This window comes from Orcinus orca, chromosome 8 (assembly GCF_937001465.1).
Source record: "Orcinus orca chromosome 8, mOrcOrc1.1, whole genome shotgun sequence".
Lineage (NCBI taxonomy): Eukaryota > Metazoa > Chordata > Mammalia > Artiodactyla > Delphinidae > Orcinus > Orcinus orca.
In genome coordinates, this window is record NC_064566.1 from 37110684 (window position 1) to 37123201 (window position 12518).

At 40.6% G+C, this 12518-nt stretch overlaps 1 protein-coding gene across 1 annotated transcript in view; it reads right to left on the reverse strand.

Moving 5' to 3' along the window:
* Window positions 1-12518, reverse strand: part of ZDHHC13 (zinc finger DHHC-type palmitoyltransferase 13) — a 48661-nt gene that overhangs the window by 1279 nt on the left and 34864 nt on the right. Inside the window, exons 11-16 of the mRNA XM_049713482.1 lie at window positions 11418-11540; window positions 10484-10546; window positions 9689-9782; window positions 7965-8048; window positions 4025-4182; window positions 1643-1740 (exon numbers count right to left, since the gene is read on the reverse strand). Coding sequence (XP_049569439.1) covers window positions 1643-1740; window positions 4025-4182; window positions 7965-8048; window positions 9689-9782; window positions 10484-10546; window positions 11418-11540 — 620 coding nt within the window. The remainder of the gene's footprint in view (window positions 1-1642; window positions 1741-4024; window positions 4183-7964; window positions 8049-9688; window positions 9783-10483; window positions 10547-11417; window positions 11541-12518) is intronic.

Below are 12518 nucleotides of genomic sequence, written 5' to 3' on the forward strand. Positions count from 1 at the left end.
ATGGGCCATTCTTCTACCCTGGAACCCACACTCCCCTACTCTTCCATCAGGTAACACCCTTATCCTTTTAAGCCCTACCAGTTCTCAAGGCCTAGGTCAAGGCCCACTTCCCCTTTGGAGCCTTCCTGACTACATATCTTCAGCATCATTTTTCCCTCCATTAAATTCCTGAATGCTACTGTCTGTTCCAGTTATCATGAATATTCATTTTTAGGCATATGCCCCATCTTTCAAGCGCCTAACCCAACGTCTTAAACACATCAGAACACATCTGTGTGTGAGGATGCATGTGCCACAGCTGCTGGTTACTGAGAGTGGTCAAGAAATTTGCAAGGCTTCTAAGAAGGTAGCTTCCCAGGCAGGGGGCTGCCCACACGGAACTGATGGGGTGGAAGCAGGGAGGCATGCTGGGGACCGACAGGGCCCAGTTCAAGAGCTGGCTAGTGAGTAAAAGTAACTTAGGGGAAGACAATAAGACAAATCTTGGGAAGCTAGTTTCAAAGTGGCTCCAAGGCTTTACCTTTAGTTCCTCCAGTAATGCTGCCATGTCTTAGCAATTCCCCAAAACGCCCCAACTCTCTCGCCTCTGGTCCTTTATTCAGACACTTCTCCAGGGCTCGGGATGCCCTTCCTTCCTGCTCCCCACCCCACACCTTTCAAGGCTCAGCTTAAAATTCCACCTCTATCACAAAGAGGTCCATACTTCGGTGGAGTAAATATTCCTCTGGTTAAGTCACTGAGAAAGGGATTTTATTATCACTGCCAGTCTGAAACAATCATCACAAGCTTAACACGACTCTCTACACTCCATCACTTTGGCCGTCTCTTCCCAATTAAGTCAATTTCTCTCCTCTAAACACACATCATAGTCATATCCCAGGCTCTGATTTCCTTGTCTAACAGCCTAACAGTTTCATCTTGTACCGTGAGTGTGCTTTAAAATAGACTGCTCATGAGATACGCAGCGAGCAGGCAAATCCCTAGAGGGCACTGGGTCACCTCTGCAGCGCTCTCAGCCTCCAAGATCCCGACATATCTGACAGGAAGATAAGCTTCAAACCCTGATCTCTCATCTCATAAGATGACGGCAATCCTACAAACACTCTCATTTTCAGCTGGGGACAGGTTTTACACAACCAGTGCTCTGGGGAAAACATATCCCAAACCTGAAAAAGTAACTCTTCCCTGACACAGGTGGGCACTTTAAACATCGGGCTAAAAGAATTACTGGTGATAGAAAGTCAGGTTGAAAATCCTGGCAAAGCTCACAATCTAACGCTTTCTACAGAGAGCCCCGTGGCTGGCTTTCTCAGCCACGTGCTTAGTTATCTCCCGCTGACTTCATGCCAGCAATATGCAACCTTGTGACCATGTGGCTTGACTGAAGAGATCTCCCATCTTGGCAAAACTTCAAAGTCACTTACTGTTTGTGCTGAGTCCAGCAGACTAAATCTTACCACCTTGGGGCTCATGACCTTACCACTCATCTCCTGTCACTGAGGCTTCCAAGAAAGAAGAGGTTCAACTCCGTCAGCCAGTTAGAGGATGGCAGCAGGGCTGTGGGTGGTGACACTAGGTCGGGAAACCAATGGTGAGGCCAGCACCTTCCACCGGCTCAGTGGGCAGAATAGGTCTCACTTACTTGTATGGGGTCCTCCTGAGGGACAATGTCTGTTTCATGTGCCTGCTCTGCTTCAGCAGGCTGGTTCTCTCATGAGAGGTCAGGCCCAGAAAAGCAATCTGAAAATGAAGGTGGGAAGGTACATGAAAAACACCCCCACATTGAGGCTCATCACTCTTGACAACGTATCACAGGACACTGGCAAACATTCAGTTCTCCCCTAAAGGCAACATCACCTGGACTGCTAACCAATGATCACGGTGAGGGCAAGGACAGAGCAGCTCAAAACAAGACTCCTATGTAAATCTAGTAGCTGGGCATTTTTTTTTTTTTTTAATTGTCTGACTTTTATTAACCTTCAAGAAAGCAGAGTGCATTGACTCAGTCGTGAAATGATTGCTTTAGTAATTCAAGCTGTGGCTTACGGCCATGTTTAGACTCTCAACACATTCAGCATTCAACTTCCAGGTGAATCAAACAACATAAGGTTAGCATTAATGCAATTACCTCAACCTCTATACGCTTCTTAGTATCTCTTTGAAAAGGGCCAAATAAAAAAGTTAATCTGAAGTGAAGAACATTTAAATCCATAAATTTGGGGAAGTGTAAGAATTAAGGTAACTTTAAAAACTCTCAAATCATTAAAACCAGTATTTTTCACTAAGCTATCTCACCTAATCCTCAAAATAATTCAAACATCAAGTTCCTTATCTGTAAGACAGAGATTATCACAGCATCCTCATCGGATTCTCTAAGGATCTGCGATAAGATATTTAAAATGATCCAGTGCACAGGCTGACAGAGATGAAGTAACTGGTCCAAGGCCACACAGCTTAGAAAGTGGCAGAACTGGGGCGGACACCTCAGTCAGTGTGAGAATAAAGCCCACGGTCCTTGCCAGCCATCTATATGCTCAGTTTGACTCCCTACGGTCAAAACCATGACTCACCTGAGCCCTCGGGAAACGAAAGGCTTTAAATAACTGGACTGTCTTGTTTATTAAGAAAACAACTTTACTCTGAATTCCTGTTTTTGAAAACTATCCAAAATTTTGAGTCCACTCTCCTGCCTCAGAGAGTATAAACAAACTTTCTTTTAAAAAGTAAAGCTATTATAGCCTCAAATGTACTTATTCTAAGAGTCCAGGAAAGAAGAAAGAGAATTAGAACTGATGTCCCAAATCTTAGGTTCTGCTTCTAACTCCACCTCTGACTGAGCCCTATGGCCATAAGCAAGGCACTCAACATCTCTTAGGTTTAGTTTTCTCATCCATAAAATGGAAACACAACTTTGGCACAGACTCCATCTCAAATGTCTGTGAGGCCATTGACGGGAAAGTGCTTTGGAATACGTAAAGCATATATAAATATTAGGTATTACAAATGATTATAATATTAATAATCATTGATGCTAATATCCATTCTTACTGCCTGAGTCTGTAGATGTCAGATAGGAGACTAGGATGGGTATTATTCAGAAACCTCAGTTCAGCCAGTATTATTACCTTAATTCCTTTCCTTAGCCTTTTCCCCCTTTTTTCTTACTTTATTTTTTATTATTATTGCAGAATTGGTTACTCCCCCGTAAAAATGGAATACATCTTGCTTTTGCTGAGTAATGCTCTAATGATCTGAGCTCTGGCAATAACCGGCTCAGATGATCACGGCTGTCCATTCCACGGGGGCAGGCCGTAGCAACAATGAGAATGAGGTTATGCTCGTAAGCGAAGGCAGGCAGCAGGGCGGGGACAGGAGCTTCACAGAAAGCTGAAGGTGGTGGCTACTGCCCCGGAGCATGAGCTTTCTAACGGTCACGACCTACTCTGCAAGTGTAATTACCATGTCTGTTGGTTAGTGATACATCTTTCATTTCTCCCCCACTTCCATCCACTTAAGTACTGCATAATAAGAACGATAACAGACAGGGCTGGGAAAAGTGAGGGAACATAATCATCTCGCATTTGCACAATGCTTTACAGTTCATACCATGCTTTCATACGCCATATAATTTAATTATATGATGGAAAAACCCCTTGAAATGAACTGTCAGAAGACCTAAGTTTCCAGTTCTGATTTTGCCACTCACTGGGTTACCTTGAGCAATTCAATTCACCTCTCTGTACCTCTATCTGTAAAAGAGGTCAGATTAGATAAATCCTAGGGCTACACTAACACCTTATTACTCTAACCTTTAAACCATCCTGCGAGAGTAGACAGGCATTATTATCCCCATTTTACAGACAAGGAAACTGAAATTCAGGAGTCAAATGACATGCCCAGACCCACAGAGTAAGTGACAGAAGTGGAACTCAAATCTAAGTCTTCTGATTTGAAATTCTAGTCTTTCTATCTCACTATGGGGTATTGGAAATTTTACTCAAAGGCATTATAAGAAGATAAATACCTGAAAGAGCTGAATTAGTAATAAAAATGTTGACCATGAGAAATGGAAAGTTGCTAACGTGAAGATATATACGACCCAAGGGGAACAGGCCACGATCTGATTGAGGTAGGTCCACAGTCCATCTGCTTTGAATGTTGTGACGCAATGATTTGACCAATCTGTGAATTCACAAAAAAGGAACCCATTATTTAAAAAGGCAACAAACTAGTGATCATTCCTCAAGAAGATAAAAATCACTGCAGTTCTGTTTAGGGAGAAGAGAAAGTAAGACATGATGGCACAGATCAGAACTCAACTTTAAGATTTTATCTTCCAAATAAATGTCAGCTCAACAAAGATTAAAAAAAAAAAGATACCTCACTGTTAAGGCTATGATAATACTGCATTGGTAGTTGCCAATGAGGGAATAAAAGCAAAAAAGGTCTATAAAATCATCACTAAAATTAGCATATTCAGTATAAAATACACTGGCCAGAAGTTAATTGTTCAAGGACTTGATAACTGGGAATGATTATATATTTAATAAATATTTGTCCTAGAAAATTCTCTATCGTATCCATGTTACAGCAAGATAAGGGTCTATTACAGAACAGAATATAAACTCTTACTAAGGGTTCAGATCAACAGGCCATTCCTGTGGGCACAAGAAATCCTATAAGCACCTAGATACCACTGGACCACAGCCTACAGCATGCAGTTACTGGGTGTACTTCTGCACTGGGACCATAATTAATCCTGCAGGGGTAGAAAAGCCAGGTGAGAGAACTCATGAGTCAGACACCCCTAGGAAAAGAACAGAGAACAAGATTCATATGGTCGCAGCTCAGTTTTTCCCCAGGAACATCTATTTATATGCCAATCAAAAGTGAGGCCTTCACTATGGTCTTCATGATGTTGACCCCCTAACCACAGCCAAGAGCAGCAGTAAGAACACAGGTAGGAAGCAGCAGAAATAAGGGAACAGATCTTCAAGGTTATGTAAAACCAATGACTTTAAACAGGCATCATGAGCATTCATAAAGGACAAGGAAATAAGAATTGTGTAGATTTGCACCTTGAGGTTTCATAAATGCCTCTGACAATTTGATAAGTAGTTTCAGACATTTTCCCAAAGCAGCACTTAAGAGCTCCTGGGACAGGAAGAAAATGAGTCCATGACTTAACTATCAACCGTCTGTCCATTTTTTCTTTTTGAGTCTCATTTGATTTCCAACCACCTTTCATGAATATATGCCAGAAGAATTCTAAGGGCAATCATCATAGAGTAACAATCAAGGTAAAAAACGTAAGGTAAATTACACTTTCTTTAGAGCTTCTCATTAGGACTGCAAAGAAAGATGCATTCCATGTACCTGACATAACAAAAAAAAGAATATCATTTCCAACAGCAGGCAGAGGAAACAGCTGCTGAGTGGGAAAGAGTATCTACTTTCTTTCAGCTTATGGATTTCTACTGCTCCCTTCTGGGAATTTTTTTGATAACACAGCATGACTTTGAATGGAAATTTTCATAGGACTGATTTCAGATTTATCAAAGATATGGCTGCAAATGGCCACATACATTATGTTATGCAATATAACACTTTAATATGTACTAACAATACATTCTTATCAGGTGGTCACTGGCTAGTGATAGGGAACGCATATTGCTCCAGGACAATCATTTTCATCTTCAAACAACTCTGACAGTTACGATGTTCTTTCTAACAATGATCTAAAATATTTCTCCCTGTAACTTGCGGGATGCTGACACTTTGAGTGACTTACTGTCCACCCTGAAAACAGACCTCACAAAAGGGGAAATGCATGGAGGCTGCACAGAGTCAGAGTAGCTGGAACCGGATCCCACGAGGAGGATGAGGGTGCACAGCAGCATTCTGGCACCAAGAGCGTTAATGAGAAACAAAGGAGGTGGGATGACAATGAGGCCTCATTAGAAAAATGGAGCACAAGTTCGTTTTTGCCGTCTGTGAAATAACGATAAATGACAGGATGCGTGCATTCGGTGTAAAGAAATACTGTCAGAATATAAATGGGATAAAAGTAACAAAACATGTTCAGCTAGTCTATACAGCTGTTAGTAAATGTAAGGTGGGACTGTTCCTAAGAAACAAAAAAACGTGATACAAAAATTGGTTCAGAGCCAGAGAATAAAGACAAAGAGGAGGGAAGAACCAAACGCATGTAATAAGGAAGCAACTTGGAAAGAATGAATGTGATGGAAAATTACTTCTGTCCTTATCAATACAGTTGTATGCTGGACATAGCCACCACACAAAGATGACTATTTTTAGTGAAGAGAGAGAATGGGGAGAGACAAGAGTGGTGTAAAATCTGGCTCCTCTCCCCGAGGATCAAGTCCAAGGGACAAGGTGGTCCATGGGCCAGCTTAAAAAGGTTTTCCAGGAATACGCTTTATTCTCAGGCCTTAAAAAGGCAGCTCTTTCGACAGAAAGCAGCACTGTCAAAAAAATCTTTTTTCTTACACCACAGGACATAATCTAAGAGGTTTTAAAATTTCAATGCTTAGGACTTCTGATGGCCTTTGACAAGAACTGAGATCAGGGATCACAACCTTCTGACTTAGGTCCATTTGAGATGGTGGCAGTTACAGTGAGCTACGAAAGCATTCCCTAGTGATCAGAGACACCAAAGGTGTCTGGTACGGAGAAGGGCTGACAAGGTAACTGAGACCCCCTCCATGCCTACGGCAGGGCTAAAAATAGATCATTTCATAGATTTTAATTAACAATCTCTAAACATGAAACCCTAAACAAAACAAAACTTGTAATACTGGATGTTTCTGGAGAAGAGATCTGGGAGGCTGGGGACAGCACAGGAGGAACTGTCTTTCAAAAACTAAACAAAGTTTAAATTAGAGAAAGCCAGTGGGTGAGTGGGGTGGGGAGTGTAAGGTGCGGTGGGACTTGGGATGCTAAGGGGAAAAGAAAAATTGTAGGAAAAAACTTTCCACGTCTTCCTGAATCATTTCAGATTTTAGCTCAAGCAACAAACTAGTATTATTCTACTGGCAAAATCTAAGACTTAAGCATGAATACAACAGGAGGGTGGATGGAAACAGATCAGTAGCGAAGCCTCTGCCTCTAGATCCAAATTCTCCTAAAACCTTCAGAATAAATGAATAATAAACAGTTAAACAAATAAAGTCAAAATAAACTACAAGCACAGTGTTTCTGGTTAGGTAACCTATTCCAAGGTCTGAAAAGCATAGTCATGCAATTCTTAAGAGCTAACCAAAATCCTCCCTGCTTCAATTTAAACCCTGTTCTTAGTCACTCACCTTGGAACAGCTCAGCGTCACTCCCTACATGAGACCCCTCAACGCCCTTCTGCAGTGCTGATGAAAAGTTATTTGCCTTTCTCAGGGATGCAGAATAAGTGAGCTAATGTTTTCTTCCAAGTTATTATTTCCGACCTTTCGATCATTGTTACTGTTTTCCCATCAGTTCTAAGTTGTGACTTGACATCTGTCAAATGGCATGAGCTTTCAGTTTTGTTCCTTAATTACTGTGACCACCTCCACCTCCCTCCCACAACCTCTCTAGCACCAACCTTTTTTTTTTCCTAGTTTATTTACTTATCACTTCCCTTGCTTTGTACTTGAACACCTACCTGATTTTTACTCATTTCACTGGGGGATAAATCTGCACTTACCTTAAATGAATCTCTATTTCTGACCACTTTTCAAATTTATCAAGGTCACTTTAGAGTAGAATCTCTTCCAAACTACCGACAACTAACCTCTTCTAGCACTTCCTGCAGCTTCCCAATGCTGAGAGAGTCTTAGAGACATTTGTTTCATTTTTATTAGGGTATGGTTTATAGTCATCCAGCCGGAATGTGAGATACAAGAGTTTACAAGAAAAAGTATATGTGAGTGCGGGTGCATAAGTTTGCTATAAGAAAAATTTATACTTACAGATGAAAGATTCGTATATAATCCAGTCACACACGATGGAAAGGAAAAATAAGAAGAATATGTAATAATGATGGTTGCCAAAACCTACATCAAAAAGAAAAACATGTTTAATACTTTCTTCCAATGATTTTCCAGATCAAGACCTTATTAAACCACTTCCCTGTCAAAAGCCTTCACCAAAGTAAAAAAGAAATAAGCAGTTGTTTTGCTTTTAAATACAATTAAACCCAAACCAAACAGCTCTGATATGTCATGTTCAATTGTCCATGTTCACTAAACTAATATTTATTCATTACCTACCTAAAAGAAGACACTTCTTTTTTGGATAGAACAAATACAGCTCTAGGATGGCCTATACAGCATTGGAGGGAGGGGAGGAGGCAGGATTTGGGGCAAGTCATACCCTGTCTCTTCCTTCCTTCCGTGTAATAAGTTTATATAAGTACAACTTCTGGACATCAAGTACTGACTTAATCAGGGGAACAGAGAAAACAAATCTGAGGGGCAACAGATATATTGCAGGAGACTGACACAGCAAAAGAGGGGCAACCTGCGGCCTGAGAAAGGCCTACAGAAGCAAAGAAGGGGTTAGGGGGCCGGGCAACCAAGCCCCACTGTTGCACGTGCTGCCCCCTTGATGCTGGAGATGGCAGCATTTTGATACTGATGACACAAAAGCTCCTTAGCCACCATCACATTCCCACCTCCTCCTGAGGTAGCAAAGCCCAGCAGAAGGAGCAACACCCGCTGGAATCAGGAGACCCAGATTTACGAATGACAAGCTGTGTGACTACAGGTACATCATTTAACGTCTCTGATTCAGTGTTCTCACTTTTAATATGGGGAAAACATCTCTTCTGTCTACTGCACAGGCCTGTGGCAACCAAACAGGATGATATATACAAAAACACTACGTAAACGCAATGTGATAAAAATATGTGGGCTCATACTATTGTTTTCCCACTGCCATTCAAAGGTGTCTGCTATAATGCCAATCATCTCATCTCTATGGTGGGATGGGGTACACGAAGCCTGGAAGCCCAGGAATTCTCTCTTCACCTGTTCTCTAGGAACAGTGGAGAACATCAAAATGCACCGAGGAAAGCTGCCTGAGCTGAGGCAGCCTTTTGTTCATCAAGATTATACATGCATAGCCTCCCCTGAAGACCCATGACCATAGTTCCTCTGAAGTTCCTCATAATAAAGCCCTGGCTTTTACCGTGACGGCTCGGAGGAAACCCAGGGCTTCAGATCAGAACACTGCCTGGGTGGAAGGCAATCCCCAGACCCCTGCCATCTCTGGTTCTAGCACCTACCTGAGCCTTAGAGGCAAGTAGAGAAGGTGAATAAAAGGGACAAGACACAAAATATGGAAAAGACATGGTATCTAGAGTGGAAGACTGGCACTACTAAAGTGATCTCAAGCAAATAATTTGACCTTTAATATTTTTTCAACTCTAAAATGGAGGTAATAATACCAACCTCTGATGTTCAAAAAGGATACTATATATAAAGGTACTTTATACATGTTAAAATATTATACAAATGACATTAATTATTATTATTAACATCAAGAGTCAGTGTTCCAAAGGTGTTGGACCACAAAGCTGATTCTCTGACAAGCAAGAGTGGACCCCTTACATGCTTTCCACTTTTTCTGAGTCACACACATAACTAAAGAGAGCTGAACTTCAAAATGGTAAATGGAAACTTGAGCCTCTCACCGATGCACCGTCCAGTCCACAGGCAATGTTGATCATACCGAGCCACACAGGAGTCGCACACGTGGCAGTGGAGTGACCGTAATGGCTTCCTTATCTAAGTGGACAATTAAGAGAGATCTAAGCAAAAATCAGAATCTCAAAGTGGTAACAAATCAAAAGCAAAATCTTATTCCTAAATTATAACGACATTGGCACAAATAATCCTACATCGATCATCAATTCACTTAGAGGCTCTGAGATGCCTTATTACTATTTACATCCACATGTCTAATTAGGCCATCACTAAAAGGGATTTGAACTCCAGAGCTTACTGACACTGACTAAGGGGAAAAGAGGCAGCACCACATAGCAGAATGAGCCCTGGACTAAGAAAAAGGGAACCGAGTTACACTTCTGGTTCTGCCAATAATTTAGGGAAAGTTACTTCCTCCCTTTAGGCTATGAATCTTCAGTTGCTAAATCAAAGGTTTCACTAAGTGGTTTCTAGGGTCATCATGAGCCTCTGACTCCAAGTTAGTTCTAACATATGCTTCATGGCAGGAAAAAGCAAAGAAAACACACAAAGAGATTTAACCACAGGCAACTTCAAGAGATTACAAACATCATTCTCCCACATGTTCAAGGCAGAAGACTGTTCTGACAGTAATGCAAAATTTTAAAAAACAAATTTTACACCTGGTAAAAAGAAAGGTGTATAAATATACCATGAAGATTTGAGAAATGCTTACATGAGCAATGTAACCAAGAATTTGCTTTTACGATGGGAAAAAAATTATAAAGAAAAGACTCACTCACAAGACATGATGTACAAAATGTTCTGAAATCCAGACAGCCGGTCTCTGCAAGGGTGATGATATTCTGAAAGACATCAAGTTTGACCTTATGTTTGCGTTTTGTTGGGGAATGGATGATGCATGGTTACATACCATTCTCACAGCTCTCTCTTCAAACTGAGGTAGCTAGAAAAGCAACTTAGAAGACTTGCCACCATATCATTCTGTGCTTGAAATATGTGACTTTTCAAGGCTGCATTTTCAACCATAGCCAATAAATTAGAACGCACAAAAATTACACCCCCCCCTTTTCTCCATGAATGGCAATGATTTTTCAGTTATAATATGCTATAGAAAAATAAATACATACATTATACACTCATAAAAAAGGAACAAGAACCACCTACACATCAGAACTGATGGTTATAAGCACCAAAGGCAGTCTTTCAGGAACACTGGCTTTAGGTAACATAGAAGACAACAGTCTCCCCAACTTCTAAACATTCATGAGCAATGGAAGACACATCATGTCATCTGACAATTTCATGTCTGAGGAAGAGAAGGGGCCTCTTCTCAGCCAGTAAGGAGAAGGACTCTCCTTGACCCCTGCCTAGATACCCTCCATGTACTTAATGGGGGAATTTAAACTGTATGACCATTATCTAAGTATTACTATAAAGAAGTAGGCGCTCACATCTACTGACAGAAATTATACCTGAAAAAGTTCCAGTGGGATATTACTGTAATAAAAAATAAAAATATTTTTTAAACTTTCATATAAATAAATGACAGTGGAGAAATCTGTTCGTTGATTTTAATCATCCCACATTTACAGTGCATCTATTAGGTCCCAGGCACTAGAGACATAGGCACGACAAAAACCAACATGGTCATGACCCTCTATAGTTTCCATACCCTCCTATAAAAAAATCAGTAACATTACAGAGAAAGCTCACCATCTTCCTTTCTTCTTCGGAAGCCTTAGTGAAGCCTGGATCAGTTGCCCAAGTCTTGTAGAAAAAGTAGAGGAAGGCTACTAGGCTGAGAATGAAAACGAAATAGAAAATGGTGCCTGCTAAATGTTAAAGCAAAGTTAAGGAACATATCAGACTTCCAGTAAGAACAGCCTAATTATGATGAAAGAAAATTTCATCACTGGTGCCTAAGAGTCTCTTCTCTCTGCATTCTAGCCTCACCTTCCCTTACGTACACATATCCCTACCCTCAAACCTGGCCCCATTCTATGCTCTAATCCTGTAGGAATTTGCTCACAGTTGGCTAATAATTAATCTCTTCTCATTAGTTGAAACTCATAAAATATTGATAGGAATAGTTATAATATATGAAGAACCTCCTAAAAATTGAAAAACCTTCCAGATCCAAATAAATTAATATCTAAACGGTGTAACTGTGGCTCTCCTGTGCACATCTAAAACAGTATTTTCTGATCATTTTAACAAAATTAGTCAAAGAAACAAACCACTGAATTCAGAGAGGCCAACTAAAACTATTTCCCTATATATTAAATTAATGCCAGCAAAGATTTCCTACTGGAAAGTTTTCATAACTTAATCCTCGTAACTGTATTAGGCTGAGTTAATTCAGAAACAAATTGCTCTCCTTGCAAAGAGATTACAAATCAGATACTATTTGGAAAGGCAGATATTATGGCTAAGTTAAGATAAAGTGTTTCAAACATTACCCACTTTGAAGTGTTTTTGAAATGGTACAAATTCTTTGTATAAAAAAGTAAAACTCTGCCCCAGGGAAAGACAAATGAATGTGCAATAATAAACCGATAGTAAACCAGTTCTCCTTGCCCAATTAAAATCACTATATTGACATAGTAACTGTATCTGCCTTCCAAGGTGTTGCCAAGATGTTCTTGTGCTAAACTTCAGAGTGGAAAAGGTGGCCATAAAATAAAATTCTGAACGCTTGCTATTCAAAGTGTGGTCCATGGGTCCCACAGTAATGGCTTTACCTGGAAGCTTGCTACAAGGGCAGAATTCCAGACCTCACCCCAGACCTGCAGAAGCAGACTCTGGATTTTAACA